Source organism: Rhea pennata, chromosome 13 (assembly GCF_028389875.1).
Source record: "Rhea pennata isolate bPtePen1 chromosome 13, bPtePen1.pri, whole genome shotgun sequence".
Classification (NCBI taxonomy): Eukaryota; Metazoa; Chordata; class Aves; order Rheiformes; family Rheidae; genus Rhea; species Rhea pennata.
In genome coordinates this window covers 13,696,468-13,720,694 of record NC_084675.1, presented here as the reverse complement: position 1 = coordinate 13,720,694, position 24,227 = coordinate 13,696,468, and the positions used below count along the sequence as shown (strand labels likewise).

The 24,227-nt window shown below is 39.0% G+C and overlaps 1 protein-coding gene across 2 annotated transcripts; it reads right to left on the bottom strand.

The window, feature by feature from the left end:
• GPI (glucose-6-phosphate isomerase) lies at window positions 1-23,741 on the bottom strand. Of its 2 annotated transcripts, none has more exons than XM_062586632.1 (18): window positions 23,561-23,741; window positions 18,724-18,814; window positions 17,749-17,817; window positions 14,481-14,600; window positions 12,233-12,316; window positions 11,994-12,140; window positions 10,159-10,230; window positions 9,033-9,077; window positions 8,116-8,169; window positions 7,150-7,210; window positions 5,467-5,510; window positions 5,076-5,228; window positions 4,574-4,703; window positions 4,131-4,207; window positions 2,680-2,808; window positions 2,104-2,179; window positions 1,954-2,020; window positions 1-449 (listed from the first exon to the last, which is right to left on the bottom strand). In XM_062586632.1, exons 1-18 carry the CDS (start codon window positions 23,677-23,679, stop codon window positions 326-328), a joined length of 1,662 nt encoding a protein of 553 aa, XP_062442616.1. In that variant the 5' UTR covers window positions 23,680-23,741; the 3' UTR covers window positions 1-325. The 2 variants fall into 2 exon arrangements, with proteins under 2 accessions (XP_062442616.1, XP_062442617.1); XM_062586633.1 differs by lacking the exon at window positions 23,561-23,741 and adding an exon at window positions 23,039-23,140.
• Window positions 23,742-24,227: the final 486 nt, after the last annotated feature.

Below are 24,227 nucleotides of genomic sequence, written 5' to 3'. Positions count from 1 at the left end.
TTTTACTCGTCCATCATATCTTTTATTTTCTAATATCAGTATGTGATCATCTTTAAGGGAGTTGAGGAATAAAAGTGAGGAACGTACCAGCTGCACTTTATGGATTAACAACCACAAAAATAGAAAGCAACTATACAATCTCTGGGTTTCACAAAACTAGTTTTCATTTGTAACACTTGACGCAACAAGATTAACTGCAACAAGTGAAAAAGCTACTTCTGTAAAGTGCTATTTTTGTTAAAAGTGGCTGGAAAAAAAAGCACAACTACAACATAGATTTGAGTATTCGGTGGTCAGATTGTCGATGTCCTCCAAGTCTTTCATTTCAGGCTCTGTGTTTTTTGATGAAATTAATGAGCCCATTTGTTGAACTATCATGAGATGTCACTGGTGCATCTGACTCCAGTTCAGGTTCAATTTTCTTAGCAAGTTGTTTTCCAAGCTCAACTCTGCATTTATGAAAGCAAGACAGGAAAGAAAAACATTAGTGCTAGCAGCCTAAGGTACTTACTGGAAGCCATTCATGTTAAAACAGGTGCTAGTAAAAAGTAACTTGACAGTGAACAGTTTGAACTTTTCTTCAGAACTTACTGACACAGTTAAATTACATGAATGTTATTTAACTTAGTGCCATTCGTGACCAGCTAGAGGTCTCACAAGGACAGCTGCTTATCTGAACAGATAGCTCTCAAACTACAACATGTGAAAAACATACGATTGTTTCAAAAGTTAAGCCAAATCATTCTGTAGTTTTCTCCTTTTGCCTTTACTGCTTATTTCTGTTATATGGTTTGTCCCAATGTAGAATGCATTCAGCTTGCTACTGTTCATTGTTTAACATGACATCACTCAGAACACTGATCTGTAGCTTCAAGTCAATAAATCAGAACAGCTAAGCTTGGGGCCTGAAAGCTTTCCCCAACTTTCTAAAGGCCATCCAGAAGTTACAGCCCTGGCCAGAGTAAGAACCTAGGAGTTCCCAACAGCTGCAGGAAATCAGACTGGATCTGTAACATACTGTCTGCCCTTCCCCTCGTTCCATATTTAGTTTTGGATTTCATTCTGGATTTTGATGTGTTGCATTTGCAGCTGTACTACTTATTCATATGCCCCTCCAGATTTCCAAATTTACAGCAGACACCCACAGCTTTTAGACAGTCTTCTCATTTTCAGTTTCTATTAAAATGTTTTTAGTAAATAAACTGCTCTGGTAGCAAAGCTCTCTGAGAAAAATGTATGTAAAAGGCTTAATTTTAGGCAGCCTTTTTAGAAAAAGATTTTAGTATAAGCTGCTATTCTGTGCCTGTAAAGCAAATTTACCCTTCCAAATAAGACTTTCAGGTGAAAATTTGCCTATGCTATAAAATACACACACACACACACCCTCATCCTTCTTTCTCCTGTGTAAGTTTTCAAACAGTATGTTGTACAGTTAATATTACTAACTAAAGATTACAAAGGACATTTATGTTAGCTCAAGCTATAGCTTGCACTGGAACTATGGCTGCTATCTGAAGACATCTACCAAGAATGCTCTTGTAACTCCAACATAGAAAACAAAACTCAAAAGGTGGCCAGTGCTACCTGGCAAATGCCACTTAAGTTCCCTTACATCTTCAGAAACATTCAATAGGCAGCCTATTTTCCCCTCTACAACGATTACTTCTCCAAGAAGATATTGAACTTGCTTGACTATTCTCCCACCCATTTATTACTGTCTCTTTTTATATTTTTTCAGATCAACTAGAATCAAATATTTAGTTAGTGGCATATCCCTGTTCAGCCATGCATGACAGCTTTGAGATAGTGACTCAACCCCAGAAAATCTGATTTGTATTTAAAGTGATTTTTTGCTTTAAATATACAATCTATTCTTTTTCATTGTCTTCCTTTTGTCTCAGAGATGTCAGGTTGGTGCTACAGTTCATGACTGCACAACAAATAGATACTTACCCCCACTGGTCATAGCTGTTAATATCCCAGACAACTCCTTGAACAAATATCTTGTGCTCATACATGGCTATAAGCAGAAAAAAGATTTATCAATAAGCTTTATCAGAAAGCCTCAAAAAGCATTCACAGTTAAGGAATCTATTTACTTACCAATGATGGCTCCTAGAGTGAATGGGTTCAATTTTGTAAACACAATGGAGTTGGTTGGACGATTTCCCTCAAAGACCTTTTGAAACAGAAGTCATATCGTAATCTAGCACTTTAAACTCACATTAGAAACACATCATTATATTTTTATATAGCCCACATTGCATTATCTATATTGATGAAAAACAGAAAAGCCTTAAAGGCTAACAATTTCAACCATTAAAACACGAAAGCAATGCAACAATTGCACAATAGTAGTGTGTTGTCTCTAAAAGCCAGTACAGACTACCACATGCTGTAGGAAGAAGCAGTAAAATATAAATCAATATTGTAGGGGAAATGACGCTCTGGCTCAACATTTACAAAGTGCCTTAAAAGGCTTCCCAATCAGCATGCTGTTAACAAGAGTCCCAGACCCGACAGGGTAGAGTCTTCTGTGACATTCATTGCTGTCAAGACAGTGGCACTTCATAGCCACAGGAGGGCACTGCCCCCTTAGCAAACTCCATCAATACAATGTCCTCACCACAGAAGTTTCATTAACTGGAGGAAAACTGGCAAATGCTACAGCCTGGTTACCTTATGGGGAAGAAGCTTCTCCAGAGCATCTCCACTCAGCCCTGCAGCTTGCAGCTCCTTACGAGCTTCATCAGGAGTCTTTCCCTTCATCAGTGCCTCAGTCTGAGCAAGGAAGTTAGCCAAAAGGATCTAGTGGGTAGAGGGAGAGGAAAGGAAAGCATTGATTCAAGTTAGTATTCCCTAGTGCTTGAATCCAGACTGAGGCCTAGTCTAGACCAACAGGCTTATTTTCAAGACTATGGCTGTGAAGTGTAGAATAGTTTTATCTGTGTAATGCCCAGTATTGTCACATTAGAGTGCTAGGAGACTTGATTACTACTTCTATAACATGTCAAAAAACCAGAACTGTCATAGGGAATCCTGCCCCTGCTGACAGCAGACCTTTCAGTAAGGACAAAAGGAGACAGGATTTCACCCCCCCCCCTTTCACTTACTGTTGCCTACGTTTTTAATCCATGCCACATCGCATACATGGAACACCAGCTGCCTTTTCACAAGGATTACTTGAAGTTAGCCAGATACTTATTTACTCTAAATGAAGAAAAAACCTTAACAGCATATTACCCCCTACCAGTAAGGGTAGAAATTTTCCATTTCCTGTTACTTGACTATGCAACTTTGGTGGTTTTGTCTTATCAGTTAAAGATAATACAGTTACAGTATCTACACACAGTTGAGTAAAATTTTCTCCTCCTCTTTTGCAAAGTAGTTTTGAAACTTTCACCTCTACTTGGTATTGCTTGACAGAAAAATTCCTAATATACAATTTAAGCAGTACTTATAACCTGAAATCATTATTAGAGTAAAGCTTAGCTGAGGAAGACATGCTTTTTTTGAAGTATGTCTTCCAGTAAAGCTAGGCACATGTTTCCACCTATAGAATTTAATTAAAAAAAAAAAAACTTTTGTTCATGACATGCAATTCACTGAAAATCCTTAGTTTACATATATGTTAAACTGTAAAACGAATGAACTGGCTAAATATTTCCATGTTTAATTCACACCTTAACCACACTGGTGAATTCCAGAATTCTTGTTCTGGAATTTTCCACATTTGCAACAGCATCTTTCAGGCAGTTTAAAATCAATTGAGAATTTGATTCTCTGCTTCTTACTCTGCAAGATTAGTTATACTCCTTGCTTTCCTACAAGAAATTTTCTCTCCAAATGTCCAATTGCTCAACTCTTCCCAGCCTCAATAAGCCAACAGGCCACACTGCTTGTCTGCCTCAAGAATTCCAGCTACAGTTTCTTCTTCAGGAAGAACACACACCAATGCGTATGCAATTATAGCTTAGAGATTGTTTCCAGGTCCATTGTGAATGTTCATAGAGCCTGTGGGTATAGTTTCAAGGGGATATTTAGAAATCTGGCACACTGCTATACTGGATAAGCTTCAGTGCCTTCAGCAACAAGAATACACAGTTGCCCTGATAAAGAACACTTATTACCTTGTGATGCAAACCATTTCTGACTGGATGCTGGGTTTGCACTGGGATCAGAAAGTCACAGGGAATCATGCGAGTTCCTACAAGAAAAAAAAAAACATGTTAGCTCTGCAATAGAATAGAATTTTAAAAGTCCCAGAAAATTTTCAGTTCTCATCCCATTTTCAAAATTATTGCAAGTCTCATTTTTTAAAAAAGCTTCCTAAAAATTGTGTTGATTAGGCAGAAGGAGCTGTGACAAAGCTCAGTTTCAGTTTTAATTGACTCCTTAAGGTAAGGTTGAAAGCTCCATTGGGTAGTCTTCTAAAGCCAGTAATTAAGACCATAGTGATGCGATGCTAGGTAAAACCTGACCTTTAAAACAGTGTCACTTCTGCCAGCTGTTGCAGCTGTGTAGCCACTCAAAATTTAATTCCAAAACAAGCCATCCAGCAGTTTTAGTTTACCTTGATGAATGAGCTGGTAAAAAGCATGCTGTCCATTAGTGCCAGGCTCTCCCCACACAATAGGGCCAGTACTGTAGTCCACACGAGATCCTTTCTTGGTAATGTATTTGCCATTAGATTCCATATCACCCTAAAAGGGGGAAAGGGCAGTTTTGTTTGTTTTTAATTAACTTTTTCTACTTGTTCCTGAAGAAGCACACAGTATATCAGTACTAACTGCCATACATGCTTGAACTAAAGTGCTGTTCTACAGAAGTTTCATAAATATCAAGGATATTGTTTATGGACAGTAAGACAACTGAAGCCTGAAGGAAAGACAGACCTCTAAATTAATTGGGGAAATAAACTGATAGCATTCTAGGTAGCAGTTGTCTTCAGGCCCTCGTTACATGAATTTAAGTGATTGCAGTTGCAACCTAAAAACACTTCAGGTTCTAGAACCAGGACAGAAGCACATCTACATACTCACTTCTTGAAATCTTCCATTCTGTCTGACCCTTACCTGCTGAAAGTAGGCAGCAAAACGGTGCATGTATTGGTCATAGGGCAGAAGTGCATGAGTTTCACATCCATAGCAGTTTATATACCAGACCCCCAGCATAGCCAAAAGAACAGGCAGGTTCTTCTCCAGTGGAGCAGTGTGGAAGTGATTATCCTTTTTAATAATAGAAAAGATTAAAAAAATTGCTTTTGATAAGGTCATTGTCATCCCTCCCAAATTTTAGAACATTTTTTATTTGCTGCTTTGATCTGCTAGGAGCTCCCCAACCAGAGCCATTTTAGAAGCAATGAGATGACAAGGGGACCTGATCTTAAGACAACTGAAGACAAGTTGGTTTCTGAACAATGCTGTGTTAACAGGAACAAATTTGAGACAGGCATCCCACACTCACCATCCAGTGGGCTCCTGCAAGTAGGCTCTCAAAGTTGTCATAACCTAACAGAGGGGGGGGAGAAAAAATCATTTTACTATTACAGCTCGTACTTGATTTCTCTGTAGAGTCTTAAAACAGTTTAGTTTTCTTAGCAGCTCCCAATCACTAAATGAACTTAAAGTTGCACTTCTACTTTTTGACTTCTCAACATATCCCACACACTCAATATATTCAGTTACTTGGACTTCAGAGTCCAAATTTCTTTCCCTAAAAATCTTCATTCAAGAAACAGCAACTAGGAGAAAACAGAGGGCTATCCTCAAAACCAGGATGTGCATTAAAGTCTACATAGTTTTCAGCTATTTGGAACACTAAGTTGCTTCAATCACTCCAGAGACAGTCAGGAAGACTTCCACAAACCTTACAAAGCAGAACTTATGCAGCAGGGATACCTTGAACTATGTTTGCCTGAGGAGAAACAGTTACGGCAAGGTCTGAGAGAAAGAGGAAAAAAACTGCTTTTCCTAACAATTCACACAGTTTTATTTGCCCTGTAATTAGGGCATTTAACCACCATTCATCTTAACTAATAAGTACTTTAGCATCCTTTCTTGTGAACCCAGAAATCCTGTCTCTTAAACAGAAAAAGAGACAGTGAGAGGAAACAGCTGGAAATCAAATCAGCAGCTCTGGGAGATGGAAGGATGTAAGAGCAAGCAGCAGACTGGCATGTCAGCAAATCTGCCCGACAGCAGAGATGACCAGCTTATTGCAGCCAGAACATTTCTGCCTGACAAAAGTTTATTTTACTGTTCACATAGTGTTTTTCACACGACAACTCCTATTCACATCATTCAAAGAACACCACAACCCATGTTTTACTTTCAACTTCAATCTAATGTAACTTTAACTTAGAAAATAAATGTTATACTTTCAGATTTTAAATACCTGAAAGTAGTAATGAGGGAACAAAGGCATTTTGCTAAAGAAGCTTGTTCACCAAGAAACAGTAGCTCTTAGAGCTGTAAGCTGCTTTATATTCACTGTTCTCTACCTGTGTTTGAGATCTGCAGAGATCCCAGTGGTGCCCCATAATGCAAGCAACACAACAGGTAGATTTGGATCAATTTAAAGGATCTTCTTAGTTCCACAATCAACTGCAGGTACAGCTAGTGTTCCTATATCATCAGGCCCCATAGCCTAGGAAAACAAATACTGGGGGAAAAAAAGGAAGGGATAGGAAAAGGAGCTCTTAGTACTAAACATTTCTTAGGCAGAACTGAAGACATAAGATTCAATATCTAGTGTATGTATATGTACCTGCAAAAACTAGATGGCTGACTTAAAAAAGTGTTTATGGACATCAGTTGTAAGGTCTAATTTCCAAGACTGCTGCTGTGGCTTTACATAAGCCAGGCACTTTTGCTATCCTAGCAACTGGAAAAAAAAGTGTAATTAACTACTGCGCATAGGAATGAGCAATTTTTCAAAACCGCACTCATACTGCTAGTGCAGAGGCTCAACATTTCTATTCCACTGCAGATTGTGCAAAAACATCCAACTGATCAGAGAAGAGGTTGGGTAAAATAACATCTCTGCCACAAATTTGATCCACAATCAATATTATTAACATGTTACATGATTATATTCCTAAAGCTAACAGACCAACTCTTGGCATCGGTATATGACAAGAATACCTACCAATATGCAGGGCAATGGAGAGGCCAATGGCTGACCACAGAGAATAGCGGCCACCAACCCACTGAAAACAAGAGATTGGTTTACACAGGTGAGATGTAAGGCTTCTAAATTTGAATTTGTTCAAACTGTCAGGAAATAGCAGCATGAGTTCTGAACTAATTTCATCAAAATCAATATTCTTATTGGCAATATATCACTATACTGTACATAGCATGGTCAAAGGGGACCTACACCTTACAATAGCCCCCTAATTACGCATTTTGAGGACTTTCAACTTATCCATCTGGTCTGGAGGCTCCAATTTATAACATTTGGAGAAGCAAGTTACCTTGATAATAGCTCCAGCTCACTCAGACATGTATCAATCCTAAGTAGAGACTGCTTCAGCAAGATTATGACATTGTCTAGGGAAAGGTAGTGTTCTAGATTATTTCTAAACAGTAGCTTTAGAGTCTAATTTGTCAGGCACACAATCATGAGACATGAATCAAGCCTTCTGATTATTTAAGTATGAGCACCAAGATTAAGGGCACTATACTTTCAAGTATCTACTATGAAATATCATGTCAGTCTTCTTCTGATGTTTGACCTTTACAGATCTGGATTATATACAGTAGACTAACAGTCAAATGTCACAGCTTATAATAACTACTTACATCAACAGCAATAAGCTAAGACTTCTATCTCCTGTTACCCAACAGCTGAATAGACAGCCAAGAACATCTGAAAGGGAGCCTTCAGACTTTTGGCAGCAGGGTTTTAATAGAATGGCCAAGAGGTAAGACTTTGTTCCACTTGTCTGACATGTTTGCAGTTTGCCTTTAATCACAGTTCTTCAGATGTTTCAATACAGACATTACAACTACTCATTTTTAGTTTTCTTGGCACTGACATCTATTTAAGATTTTCTAAAGAAAGTTTCTCTAGCAGTTGATGTCTACCACACAACTTTAAATGTTTACTTACATCCCAAAACTCAAACATGTTCTCTGGGTCAATTCCAAAGTCTTTAACTTTAGGCTAGAATAAAAACAGAAGTGGGTAAGACTACCCTAAGTAAAGAAAGAATTCTTAAAAACCTGGATGCCTAGCAACTAGAAAAAGATTCAGGTAGGGTACCCATTTAATATACAATACCCCCCCCCAAATATCCTCCAGTTCAAAATACATAGCACCGATCAGGAAATAAAGTATGCCTGTATTTCCACAGATCAGTCTAACATTGTTCAGCAGTATCAGAATAGAAGGTTCAATTCAGTGATACAAATTGACCAGAAAGTATAAGTGGCAAAACAGTTAGGAGTTAAACTGACATTCAGTTTACATTCAGAGTCAAAAGTAAGGAAAGGAACTTTATACCAAGGATCTCGCCTGAAGGCTTCAATTATTGTAGAGCCTAGTTGCTATAGCTCTTTCTACTCCATACCTTTTTGCATGCATTTTGTACAAACGCAATCACCACATTAGGGTACATGACACTATTCACATGCAAAAGATCATTCACACAAGCTACTTGTATCACTCCAGTATTTATCTGAGAAGTCTAGCAGAGCACTATTTGCTTACAGGATGACTACCTTAACACACACACTTTAGTAACAGGTGTCCTTCACTAATAACACAGACATTTCAAGTAAGAGATCTTGACTTCATATTTATAAAACTCTACAAAAAAGTACAAATCTATAATGGAGCTACCAGTCTCGCTACAGTTCATTACTTTGGAAGAGTTTCAGTTACTTTCAGAAGAAATATACCTGAATACCAAGAGTTAGCCTTCCTCTTGAAACAAGGTAATCTGTCTCAAAAGACATGCTTCCTTAATGGATTTTGAAATTAGGCCACCTTAAAAGTACAGAGAAAAGTTTAATTGTTATACTTACACCATTGGTAGACAAGGCAACGAAGTGCTTGGCCACAGTAGAAGGCTTAATAAAACAAAGAGATTGTTAGACCTAGAACACTAATTTTTCATTTGTAGTCATAAAGCTGATTTGCTACTATTTACATTTAAACAAAATATTATTAACTACTGCCAGTTATTTTTGCATTTATCAGCTTGATATCACCTTATTCATATTCACTAAGATTTGACAGCATGCTTATCTGAGGACAGTATTCTGACAATATTCTTAAGGCCTCCCTTTGAAAGCAGTCACTACTTAAAGAAATAGTATGCTGCCCTAAGATAAGGGCATGTTATCAGCCTGCAACACTATTAAAACTTTGGAGCAGATACTTTGTTGCACAGGTGCTACCCTGCTGGCTAGGGTCAAAAGTCAAGACCACAGGATATCCATTTCTCGGTGCCTACTGATAAATCCCAAGCTACAGATTTAAACTTCGCTCTTTCAGTGAGTCTTTTTGTGAGCTGAGAGCACTGTTCGTAACAGTAGTGCAATAGAGAACTTCAATGCCCAGCTTTCAAATCAATCTTAAGTTTGATTGATCAATCTTACAAGACAATCTTAACTACTTAAGCAGCCAGTATCTGCTCTTTTTCCTCTTCAGGGTTATAAGTAGGAGGGAATGAGCCAAATACAAGGTTTCTGTTCATAGCACAGACATCTGCCACAGAAGTGTTGGTATATCACTTAAACAATAGCTTCATTTCTATCATTGAAATATTTGCCAAGAATTGGAAGGTGATGCCATGTAGACACCATATTCTTGGATTCCCATGTCAGTAGTCTAACATTTGCAGCAGATTAGCCAGCTCTAAGGCAGATACTACAACATATTACTTTAAAGGAAGGATTTGAGAAAGCAACCCATGGCAACTACCTGTAACAAAAACATTCTGTGGTTTTATCAGTTAGATCAGACAGAGCAGGCTGTCACTTTAATCACTGTGCACTGAAGTGTTGTATACAGCATTTGCTGAGCTATACAACTTATGTTCAGGCAGCTACTGGCTCTGCTCCAAAGCATGCTTAGAAAGACCCGGGAGAGGCTGCACAACAGAAAGCCATTACATTTTGTTACATAACCTAACCATATTAGACTTACATCACTAGCAGCATGTAGGAACCACTCTTTGGCTGTTTCTGCATTGGTGATAGTTTCTTGGGTGGTGAAAGTCTGCACAGCAGAAAATAAGGAAGTATGTAAAACACACCATACTTCATCTAAGACAAGTTTAGGTTGCTAAAATATCAGCTAAAGTTTTTCAGCTAATCAGAGTAGAATAGATCTAGATACTCATAAAGAGCTGCTGCCAGATTCCAGGAAAAGCAAGTTTGTCAAGCCAGTAAGTCTTTCTAGGTTTACCTTTAAAATTTTAATCTAGCATTTATCTGGAGTTGCAATAACTATTCATTTCTTATCTTCCCTCTCTTCCTTCCCTCCTCCAAATTGATATGCAAAACCTTGAGAATGAGAGTTTCTATTTTAGTCTTTTATTAAAACGAATTTTTACTACTTACTTAGAAAGGAAATAATTGAGCATCAAAACAGGATAACCTAGTTGGATTACCCTCTCATTGTCTAATTCCTGTCTCTCCACATTTGAGCACTCATTTCTGCTGAGAGTTTTGCCATAACTTTATTTTGCTGACTAGAGAAAACATTTTCCTGCTTCATGAAGTGTGCAAAGAAGGTCAGTCATGCAGTTCTGTTAAGATCATCTACAGCCATTCTGATTTATTCAGCCATCAAAATTAAGCTTTAGGGGGTGAACATCATATTCATCCTACTCCCATCCATCTCCAGAATTACTTCATTATGAAACAGAGGTCTGTTATGGAAAACTTTAAAACACACTTTTCATCTTCTTCCAAATATACCCAATTATCTAACAACAGTTTGGCAAATAGAAATCAAAGTGTTACTCTTGCAATTTGGCAATATTTTGAGCCTTTGAACCGTGACGCTTGAACTCAATTATTCACAAAGTAACACTAACAGCCATTTTCAACATTTCCTTCTTATTCCATAAGTTGATAGACTACAGTACAGCCAAGACGAAATAACAAGCAGTGCAATAGAGCATCGCCAGCCTTATGTACATTCATTTGTTGCAGATGGTCTTCAGCAGCAGAAGGGTTCTACTGTGTTTTAGAAATGAAAGAAACCCAAGTTACATAACTATGAAGGTTGTCTTCAATTTCCTCTGATTAGACAGATGCCAGTATTCTTCAGAACAGAAAAGAGGTAGCAGCTGGCAATCATGCTTATAAAGCAAATTCCTCATAGCTGAGATTAAAAAAAAAGTAAGTATTAAGTCTGTACTCAGAAAGAAGTGTTGAGTAAAGATATTCTGCTGGTATTTTGTAAGACAGTTAACCCTACTTGCAAATAAGGAGACTTAGCATTTAGTGATCAAGGAACTCAGCATTTAAGTTACCAGGAGGGAGTCACTCTGCCATAAACCAGAGTGAAGATTCCCATACTAAGTATAATTCATCCATATAACTTGTGTTTGCAGTAACATTACACTGAACTAGTTAGCACTGAACTCTATGGTATGCAAGGTAAAGGATCATGAATAAGCTTATTTAAGGAAAGGGAAAGATCTTATATTTCAGGAACTACAGGATCCCAGATTCCACCCAGAGAAGTACAATAAAGAAGCATTTGTGAATTGAACTTGAACTTGTATTGACTGAGAAGCACATCCAAGACAGACTTGGGTCATTTTCAGTGATTGATCTGTGGACTCCTAAACATTTTTCAGTAGTGGCACATAAACCTGTATTGCAAGTTTAGGCTGAATCACAACTGGCCTGCACAGGAACACTCTACACTAGAGGTTACTGATATGGCTCTTCCTGTGAAAGACCATTCTAAAGTAAAACTGTAAAGGATTAAGTTAAGTTACACACCAGCACTTATATCAGACATACCTTTGACGCAATGATGAAGAGCGTAGTGTCAGGGTTAAGCTCAGCCAGGGTTTTGGCTATGTGAGTACCATCAATGTTGGAGACAAACCAAACACGAGGGCCTCCCTTGGAATATGGTTTCAGGGCTTCAGTTACCATCAGAGGGCCCTAGAGACAGTCAACATAATTAAGTTTTAACATTTTCATTGCAGGAGTATGCATGCTCAAAAGATGTGAAAGAGATGAAATTACGAGCTTACCAAGTCAGAACCACCAATCCCAATATTGACCACATCAGTTATTGCCTTTCCAGTGTAGCCTTTCCATTCACCACTACGGACTCTCTATGGCAAGGAAGGAAGGAAAAAAAAAAAAAAAAAAAAAAGCTGTATTTCAGTTATGCCAAAGTTGCAATGATTCTAAACCCTGGTAGTAGGTTGTGTTTTCACATATTGCTGCAAAGAATCTTCCAAGCAGATTTAAATAAACCTATACTCAAAGAGACCTTCTTAACTATGCATTTGTTTAAGTAACAAAAAACCACTCACTGAAGGTTAGAAATTTAATGCACATCTTTAAAAGAACAAACTGCAAGATCAAATTATCCTTCTTTCTGTGCACTACTATAGCATTTACAATAGGCAGATGTATTAAAGGCAAGAAGAAAAAAAAATCAAGCTAAAAAAAACTAAGAAAAACACACCCTCAGGCATTAAGTTATAAAGAAATGTTTGAACCTGAAAGTTTTCCTTAGTTGTCTTAAGTTAAAAGCAATTTTGCTAACTAAATTCAAAAACTTTAGAACAGGAATGAAGCCATGGACATACACATTTATGTCCAAACTGAACACTAAAAAAAACTTTCCTATTGCTTATATGCCTTTCATTAAAATATTCATTCCTAGGCTTCACCTTAGAACAACATGGAACACAACATGGAACACATTTCTACTCTATTCTCGCTCTTTTACAGTTATTGAGAATTCTGACAAACAATTTCAATGCAACATGTTGATATTTTATTGTATTTTGTCGCTCATGTGCAATCTCTGTTAAACATATTCCAATCACAATCAACCTTGCAAGTATCAGCCTATACCATACACACCTCTATATACGGTCTCCAAATCTAAAGCCATTTTTTCCCGTAACAGATTAATAATTTCATTATGTTGACCGTAGCTCTCCCTCCAGACACATCTGCTTTAACTTAAAGCTTTTCAGCTTTTTTCCAAATTTATAATCATTTGAGCACACACCATCACTATAGCTTGTAGATGAGGTTGTTAGAGACAGACAGGACTTTAAGGGAGAATTGACTAAATCAAACATACTTGTTTATCTCTCCACAAAAGATCAAAACTGTTTAGCCAGATTTTAATTCTGCAAAGCAGCTAGGTCTTCACAGAAAGTGATAAATTACAAGCTCTGACAATTGAAGCCATCTTACCTATGAAAGAGGTAACAGCAGTGAAAATACTTTCCCATTTTTCACTATCAAAACCTTTACCTTTATCATGAAGGGAGACTCTAGGATGGAAAAAAATACTCAATTTCTGTGGCCATTCAATTCTTGGAAAAAACTGCCAATTTCAGAAATAATTATTGTCAGTTATTGTGGTTTTGGCACTTATCCATTGGGAACTGGACATAATCCAGACTCATTTTGTATATGTTAACGATCTTAAATTGGTGGTAACGTTGGCGACTACCATATGGATAAGATGCACAACAGCAACCAAGCAAAACTAATTCCTCATAGCCATGTTTAAAGCACATTTGAACTATACAGGGAGCTTCTGCTTTGTCAAACATATAAACTTCATTTCTTGTTAGAAGGCTCTGTGTATGAAATGACTGGTTTCCAACTCTCCAGTGACAATTCTCCTCATTTAACAGATTTCTACATTTTAAAGAACATACACAGAATCTAAAAGCAACCACTGATATTTAAAGAGATTAGTAGAGTGCTGTATTTAACTAGGGAAAACAAATAGTTTTCATACTGCTAAAACTGCAAACAATAGAATCATAAAGATATTTGACCTAAATTATTTTAGAGATCTGGCTTTCAGTAGTCCTTAATCCAACTAGAAATAAGCTGGGAGGACCGAGCTTTCTCCTTCCCATTTCATAGGAATTTTAAGAGGCAATTTCTACCTGTTAAGATTCAGGTAGAAACAAAAGAAAGCAACAAATGATACCTTATTTTTAATTATTTACAGTATTCTTGAAGCTTCTGAAGTAAATGCAAGATTATTGCTAAGAAAGCAATATCCAGAGAGTCCATTAAGGAAAGCTGTCAGGGAATGACAGCAAGCAGAACTAATCACACTCAGAACAGCTCACAAAACCCATGTTTGAGCCAGAACAGTTATATGCCATATTCATTCATACCAGTTACACTCCCCTCGTTCAGTGTACAATCAGTGCTTCACAGCTTACACATAATAGAACCTAACCAGATATAGTAGAAATTCTGAAAAAGTATACTGTTTGTGCTTTATACCTGGCAGAAGTGTTTCATTTTGTCCAACACCTTGTTTACTTCTGGAACAACATCTTTCCCATCTACAAGTATTGGTACATTAGAGCGATTTCTCAGAGCAATATGAAGCACAGCTCGGTTCTGAAACAATACGAAAAGGGGAAAAATATTAATGAAGCTAGTTCAGCATTACACACACAGGTTTCTCATCCAAAAAGCAATAAAGCTTTAAGAATAATTTTAAAGTTATTTAGATTAAATTGAATTAGTAGAGCAGATATGCATATGTATATACACACACAAACCCCTCTCCAACTACCTGATCACCTTATCACTTGACAAAGCCAGCAAAGAGCTTATAATAGCATACAATATACCAAGTAAACAAATAGTTTATTATGATTAATTTGAAAAGAAGGTTCAAAATCCCTTGAAAAGCATATAATGTTTGAAGTTCAGAATTCAGTAATCCTAGTCTTTTCAGTATGTTTCAGGTATACAAGGGGGAAAATTATATTTCCTACTACTGAGGATACTGATCAATTTTAACAAGAAGCCAAAGAAAGTTATTTTCTCCAGCATTTTCTCAATAGTAGTCTATTTCACATAGGAAGAGATAAACATGTTTTTAATCACCTGACAAGATAAAATAGCCACATAATTGTGAGCAGCATAAAGTATTACTCAAATACTTGCATACTAGGTATGTAGGTTGTAGTTGCATTAGGTGAGAAAAAATTTCTTGTTAAGGTACATACAATATTAATTCTCTGGAGATACACAAGTCAAAACTCCCAAAACCCAATCTCCAATTTGCCTATTTTGGAGTTCATGGCTTTAATCTAGAATGAAGGAGTTACTGTTAATACTAATGAACAAATTAAAGAATTTGTCTGTTCTGTGTCATTGTTCCTTGATATAATGAGCAGCATTGTGAGACAAAGAAAACAGCACCAATATGAACTGCCAAGTTACAATTTAATACCAAATGCTAATTCAAGATCATTGCATATGTGGTTACTGACTTGGAATATGCAAAAGCTCTTTCAGTTGCTAATTGTGATGTACCCACTTAAGACTGAGGTAAATAGAAACAATTCTTTGTGAGACAGTCAGCCAGAAAACTGGTATTTCAAAGAATAAGTAAACACTGTTCACTATCTGGCTTTAAGGAAGCTTTATCTTGACCAAGACAAAGTGTCACATTTAAACTGATATCTATTGTTATAAGTCAAAATATATTTGAATGGGCAACGAAGACTGAATCCATAATGAGTAGTCCCAAATGAGTTACCTTGTAATGCACAGACTGTGCCATATCAAACTGCAAGTTTTAACTCATCTGGGATGAGCACCTGGCACTCTCACTTCAGTGCACTATAAAGAATTTCCACATATGCACACAGCAAGCATCCAATGCCTACAGCACCAAATACATTTGAATATTTAAATCCAATGCCCGCAGCACTAAAGCCTTTAAATATTTAAGACAAACAGTTTAGAAAAAGAATGTTCTAAATCAGAACAAGGGTGGTGGACAAGTCAGTTCTTGCCATTAAGCAGCTCCTTTCTGTCTTACTGTTCAAGGTTTTTAAATGATACTGTTTGACAGCATCCTGTCTTTGAAGTCTCATGACAAATTCATGTTGCCCACATATTCACATTCCAAGGCCAAACTTACCTGATATTCTGTATTAACAGACTTAAAAAATGAATTAAACCAAGTTTAATTCCAAGTAAATATCTGACTGCAGATACACCATGAGCAACCCAAAGCAGGTGGTCTTATACAATCCTCATTGCAGCTTTGTAGACAGTTTGCAAAGTGTTATGAACACTGACATCAGGCAAAAGCACATAAGGGAATATCTGGAATGCAATACTCGGCTCCATGCCCTCTGTAAGATCTATAACTTATCTCCCTCTCCACAAATTTAATCCCAAGTAAATATCTGACTGCAAATGAGAAATATCCTGATCAACAACAACAACAAAAAAGTTTCTACGCTTATCAAAGTGCATTGCTACATAAAGTTGCCACAGTGAGACAGCAAAGAAGCAGGGAGCTGGTAGCAGAGACCAGTTATATGTTACAATTTAATACTGTGTTTAAGTGTTACGTGCTAAAGCTACATCCTTCTGAGAAGTCTTCAGTTACTGTATTTGATCTCAGGCCAACAATGAACAATAACCTCAATGTATATACAAAGATGGGCTACCTTGTAACAATCTCTGTGCTACTTAAGTGTAGTGGAAGAAACCACATCTGAGAATCCAAGCCTGCAGGCACATTTAAGACTTTAAAACGCTCTTTTCCCTCTCCCTTTGACAGTGAATTACAAGGCATTAATACAAAAGGAAAAGGAATCATTTTTCCAGTAGAGCTTTATCTGGTTCTGTATGTGTATTTCTACATACAGAACTCACAAACAATACAATGTCCAACTACTGAGTTATTTAAAGCAACTGGCTTGTGCAAGAGTTATAGTCAATAAACAAGTCAAAGGAAGCATTAATTTCTGAGAGATTACCTCAAACAAAGAACCTTTAATGTTAAGGTAGACCGATAAATCATGCTATACCGCTGAGCTTCCAGCTTTCATTCTATTTTTAATTAAAGAAACAGTACGGATGATTCTATGTACATTCTAATAAAGATTTAACCATAACCATAGCCTTCAGATCTACAAAAAAAGAGGAAAACACTCATCCTTTTACTGAAAACACATAGCTGATTTCCCCAGAATTTTGTTTTATAATATCAACTGCTAAATCTCACCCAAAGGTAAATAGCATGAGCAACCCAAAGCAGGTGGTCTTACACAATCCTTGTTAGAGCTTTGTAGACAATTTGCAAAGTGTTACTAATACTGACATCAGGCAAAAAGCACATAAGGGAATATCCAGAATGCAATACTCTGCTCCATGCCCTCTGTAAGATCTATAACTTATCTCCCTCTCCACAAGAGCAAAGGGGAAGGAAGGAAAATATATATATACACACACCATCAAAATCTTTAAGAAAAACTAGGAGATGAATGTGGGAGGGAATGTATGCTGTATGAATGAAGCTATTCATTTATCATCTTCTCAAAGCTGTAAAGATTTCTCATGTAATTAGTAAGTGCTAGTAGTAATTAGAAGTAAATACTAACACTAGTTTCATCATTTCAGAGTAGCACTAGCAATTAGAATAGTCCCTCACCCCAAGACTTGTCTCTTAAAGAGGCACGAACATCCACAACATACACACAGCTGAGGAAAGAACCATGGACAGAAATAGCCTTACCTCAGTGAAGTTGATCTTCTCTCCACTGAACATTCGCTCTCTAGCACTTTCCACACCCCTTGACTTTGCCTGAGAAAAGTAAAAATAGGTTGCTCTTAAAGATAGTAATAAGTCAGCATATACTACAAAGGTCTAACTACACTGAAGAGAGCGAACATTTACTGCATAAAAACAATAAGCTTGTCAAAGAAATTAAATTAAATGACACACTAGATTCTAGCTTAAAAATAGATTCTCCTATTAAAACAGATATTTTTAAATAGCTCTTTATTCACTTAAGGGGTTACATAGTAACATGTGCTAATTGATAAAGATGCAGTGAATCCAATTTTAACTACTCAGTTTCATCTTCTAGACTACTGCAGAATTTGTTAATGATTTCACATACCATCTTAGAATTCCTGCACTACAGAAAAACAGTGAAAACTTTGCTACTGCTAACATCTTTTAGTGGTTGTGTCTTTTTTTTTTAATTCTATCACTGAATGAAGTAGTTAATGGAGGGTTGTGAATAGAGACACCGCCCTAAATTGAAATTAACACAAACTTCTTCCTTAAAACATCGCTGAACAATGAATATCAAAACTAAGACTACATGACATATGAAATAACTTATGTTTTAATTCCAGATACAGAAGACATTAGTTCCTCTTGCAGTTTCATATGAAGTCTATCTTATTTTATTGCAGACCTCAGTAACAGACCCACATGTCAGCTGGTCTGTTACACAGAAAAATCTTTTTCAATAATAGCAAGAAACTGTCCAAGCACTGAAAAGTATTTTTGCCCCTTGAGGCTAAAGGACAATGTGAGACTCTGAACAACGCCAAGATTTGTACCCAAATGATGCTGAACTTTGATGGCCTCTTAAAATCAGAACTGAACACATAAACAATGTTAGAATAACCTATGACCTGAAAAAGTCACCTTTTTTAAAAAATTACTTAGTTTATTAATTGTATTTTAAAGAGTTACCAGTTCCATCAGCATTTTCATTACTTCTTCTGTAACAAGATTCTTTGAATAATCCAGTAAGATATCCCCATGATCAGTATTCAGAGTCAAGCTGCCAAAAGAAACAGGTTCTTTATTTTTACATTCCTGAAGAGTAATTTTTTTTTAGCAAGACAATGACAACTTCTGTACAGAATACGACATAACTTGAATCCTAGTTATACTAAGCTAGTAAGGATGACCTAAGGGACAGATTTGCCCAAATTTCATGAAGTGATTTATTAGATACTGTAGTATTATTTTATTAAGGACTCCAATTTTTAACTAGCTAAACTGTAGTGTCTATTTTCTGCCTGCAAAAGTCCAAATAAAATGAAATTTTTAAATGCACAGTTGTCCAACAGTATTTTGTTTTCACTGAGCCACAATTACTTTCTATTTATAACAGGTGAAATGCTTACCACATTCTTTTGCTGCTAAAAATTAAGCTGTTTTCCTACAAGTCATTTCAAGAAGCCTAGTAATGCTTTTACAGGGAGACAAACGAGCCTGAAGACTGCTACAACTCCAAGCACAAAATCCGTCAACTATTACACAGAATTAATCCCATTTGTGAGTTGTGTAATCTTGCTATCCACAACGCAGTGGAGGTCTCCGAATTAGTTAACTAATCCTAATCTGAGAGCTATAGTTTAATATTTCAAAAGACTTCAGGTTTAGATCCATTGGATTAACAGTCGAACAGAAATCAAGCAAATCCTTTTGTATTTACCAGCTAAGTATCTAAGTTCTATATTTCCTCTACAGACCTTTACAACAGCATTTTCCAGCCATTTCTCCTCTTTGAGCCAATTAACACATACAATCTAATTAACATACATATTCAGTCCAAACTGAGAAACTAAAATCCTAAAAGTCATCCAGCAGGCCTTCTACAGAACAACAGTGCCTTCCCTATGCCTTATTCTGTACCATTTTTCTTGCTTCACATGCTAGAGTCACAGGAAACTGCATACATCAGTTCAATGCGTGTCCACATTGTTCACCTCCCTGACTTTTTTCTTCCCAATACTTGAGCACAAAGAATTTGCCTTTATTTTAGTGCTTACCTGTGTCAGGTACCTTGCAAGGCAAAAACACGGCATGATCATGAACCCAAACAGATTTAATATAACAGGCAAGACTGTAGAAATGAAGGCAAAAGCAGTAACCAGCAAGGCCTAGACATTTTGGTGGTTTCATTAATTTATTTTTAAAACACACACACACCACAGTAAGGTCTCCCTTCTCTACTTTTAAAATAGAAGGGAGATAGTCAATAAGAAAAAGGTAAGGGCCTTCAAGCATAGTGTTAGGAAAAGCATTTAATTCATAGGGGACAGAAGATGAGGCAAGGGTGAGAAGATTGGGGGGAACCAAGATCAAGACTTAATTATTCTCCTCCTCAGTAGGCTGTAAACAGTAATACTGAAACCCTAACCATCCAAGTAAGGATATCTAAAACATAGCTAGCTAAGTGAGAGTCGGTATCTTCCACCTGGTAAGTCCACTCTTTATTAACAAACTACCAAAAATGTACAAACAAATCCTACACATCTTTAACAATTTGAGTTTGATTCATTATGTTTGGAGACAGATCCCAAATCCTGTAAAACAATGCAAGTTTGAGCACATTTTACTAATGAAATAGCAAGGCCATCAGTATACTAATTTCTTCACAGTTTAGAGAAGTAAAATTATTTAAAAAGTTAGTTTAATTGAAGAGACAGTCTCTTCTATTCTATGAAAGTGAAATCCTTAAAAAAAATCTCATGTTTTATCAGAAATGCACAACATGCTTCAACAATCTGCTGTTTACCTTATACAAAAGGAAAACCCACAAGACCTAGAAGACAGAGTATCCCGATAAATTCTTCCTGGATTAAAAATCTACTGATTTGAAGAAAGTGCAAACAGCTGAGGGATGATACCCACTCCTTTCTCATGCAAAAAGGGAGGCACAACACACACTAGGGAATACCACAGATCTAACTTCTGCTTCCCACACATGTGGCAACATATAGGGATACAATGTAATGCCATATTAAACCATCACACAGGGATTTCCACCTTCTCCCTGGCATTTCCCCAGATCAATGGCATTCTGCTACGCTACTCTTTCTGCAATGCAGCATCTAGTGGTAGCACTACCCAGGTGGAACAAGAGACTTGTCACGTAAGCCACATTCACATTTAAGTCATGCAGTTCTTCACTGAAAAGTCATCTGTATCGTACCAGAGAATGATTTTATCTCCCATCTAAACATAAAGAAGCTGAGTGCATCCCTTAAATAAATGTACAGGATTCACTGATTCCCTAGGGTGTTTTTTTAACTGCTTAGACTGGAGGCTTTTTCTAATCCTTTAAGGAGCACTACACTAATTTTTGCAAAATCAAATCATTGTGTGAAGTGCTCTACAAGGCTACCCTTAAGAAATATCTTCAGCCATGCAGAATGAAGCACAGATGTAATGCACAGAATACCTGGTAGGCATTATCAATACTAGTCTTCTATAACCAGCACCGGCTATTTTCATCAAAAGTACCTAGTCAGCATCCAGGTATCTATCATCTGCTGAGTTTTATAACATCATTATCAGTTTTAATCTCAAACTAACGATAGAGTTTTCCTAGTGAACAATTAATTCATGCCTGCTGCTCTTCACAGGGTTTATATCTGAGTGTCAGAAAACAAAGGTATACCTTAAAGATTTGACTAGACTCCAGATCAGGCAAGAAATAAGATATGCATTTTTTGCAAAATGGAGGAACAGGAGGGAAGGATCTGAGATCCATACTCCGTAGAGCACAATTAATCAGTATAAGGCTCTTACCTTAGACTAACCTTAAATAGATAATATTCAGGTTAGAAATCTATTCACATAATTCCTGAAATTTCCACAACACAGAAGTCAAGAAGCACTTTTTATATAAATTTTTGCCTCTTTTCCAGTAGAAGAGATAGGCAGTGACTATCAGGAACTGACTGAAGATTAAAGATTAGTTTTGTATGAGGAAAGAAGTATAGACTACAGAGTACCTTGTGGCCAGTCACCCAGTCCGCTTAGGCTTTCAACAGATATTAGCCACCATCATCTTGCTGATCCAACTCGTAAAGCAAGAAGTTTTACAAGCAGATCAGTAAAATAACTAAGGCTACCATTTTGCAGTTTTATTTTGCTATAAGATCACAAGTTTTCCTGGTAGCCCACAGTATTTAAGTTTAATTGATAACTAATTGAAATCACAGAAGAAAAGCATTAATACAGATTAGATAAGCTGAAGAAGTCTGACCTCTGTTCCCTATCCTTAGGGGAAGCACAAAAAGACACGAAGATGGGCAATGGTCTGAAATGGATAGTCTTGGTAAACAGTGTTTCATAACAAATAAATTAGAAATAATTCTGGGAGATCCATTGACTACTCTCAGGATGGAGATGATGTGCAACATAAGTACTTGAAACAGTAATTGCCAAATATCTTCCTTGGTTAGTTTTATTCATTGACAGGGTAATTTATATAAAAGAATATTAATAAGCTTCTTTTAACAGTAACACAAGTCCTATTAGGTGAGCCAGATTAAATCAATACTCCAAAAAGTATTTAAAAAGACTTTTTTAGAGCACATCACATTTTACCTCTTCTGTACTGGTATGCAGTAACTTCCCGTGTAGTACTTCCTTGTAATTTAATAAGTATTTTAGTAGTTCAAGAGGAAAAAAAAAGCCATTTTGTCTAGAACCCTGCTGAAAAGCTTGACAAGCACAAAGTGACTGAAGAGTTTTTGAAGAGTTTATTTCAGTTCCTAAGAACGTAAGTTCCCTCCACCTGCTCACTTTAAAATTCAATTCAGTGGTGAACCTACTCAACAGTGTAAGTTTAAGTTTGCTTATATTGTTGGACTTTACGAACACACACACGACTGCTCAGTCTCCAACATACAGAACTCATTAGCCCTGTTTTACAGGAGAACACTGAATGTCATCCCAATACTTCTGCTTCTTTCTTCCTTCTCTATATGTAACAAAAAAACGTTGCAATATATTTTCTGTAATGTGGGTAGCACGAGTTAAGGCAAGGGATAAAGCTAACTCTGCTAACCACCACCCCTTCGCCACTTCAGGGTAGAGACACACTGACAGGTATGACATACAGATCACACTCCATGATCACTCGCAGTCATCTTATCGCGGGGACTTATCATGACTAAGCACATGCATGGAGAGACCGCGGAATGAATGACCCACAATGCCACCGTGCAAGCCGCAGCTCGGCGCTGTGCTTCCCGGCACGTACCTTGCCGCAAGGAGGAGTCAAGGACAAGCCCGCACGGCCGCCGTGCTCGGGGGCGCCGGAGGAGCAGCCCCTCCGCACGGCACCTCTCCCCTGCGGCCCGGGGGGCTCCAGCCGCCCGGCTGCCCGCGCCGCGCTCCCGGGAGGGCGCTGCAGGCGCCGGGCGCACGCGCCCGGCCTCCGCCCGGCTGCAGCCAGCGGCGGCCGCCTCTCCCCCCGCACAGCGAGGGGCCGAGCAGCGGGCTGCCAGCGCCGGCGCGTAACGCCTCCCCCGCCGCACCGCGCGGGTCCGCGCGGCGCCAGGAGGGCCCCGCCGCACGCAGCCTCCCGCCGCGGGCGGGCCCAGCGCTGCCGCAGAGCCACCATCTGCCGGAGCGCGGAGGAGGAAGCGCGGCGGCGCCGCGGGCCCGGCGCGCGGAGGCGCTCGGCGTGCCGGCACCCTGGGCGCCCGCGGAGGGCGAGGGCGGCTGCCGCGCCACGCCGCCGCCGCGGGAGGGGCGAGGGGAGCTGGCTGCCCTGCCTCACCTGAATTTCTGGAAGCGATCCTTGTCGCCCTCGAAGAGCTGGCGCAGGACGAGCTTGGAGGCGTTCGCCTTGTACCACTCCACGAGCTTCTTGAAATGGGGGTCGCTGGACAGCGCCATGTTAGCGGCCAGGCCGGGCTCAGGGGGGCTCGGACTACCGTGCGGGGGCGAGCAGAGCGTCCGCGGGCGCCCGCCGCTTTATAGCAGCAAGCTCGGCCCCCTGGCGGCGGCCCCGCCCGCTCCCCGGCCCCGCCCCTGGGCGGGCCGCCGCGCCTGGCGCTGGGCTCCTCTGCGCGGCCGCGGAGCTGCGCCCTCAGCCCGCCTGCGGGAGCTGCGCGGCGCGCCCTCGGGAGAGAGCCGCCCTGAGGAGAGAGGCGCCCGGGGGGCGGGGACACTCGGGCCACGGCCGCAACGGCCGCAGCAACGGCCGCAACGGCTCCCGCAGCCGCCGCGCGCGCTGAGGCAGCCCAACGGCCGCAAGGGCAGCAGGCCCTGCACAAGGATCCCCGGCCCTGGAGCGCGCCCCAGTTACCAAACGCTTTCTTCAAAGCCCTGGCGTTGCTGGGAAGGGCCGTTCCCAGTCCCGGGGTGCCGCTGCTGTAACGGCTGGGGTTGTGCAAGGCACGGTTCAGGGCGCAGGGGAGCGCGGTGGGGGTGGAAGCAGCCCT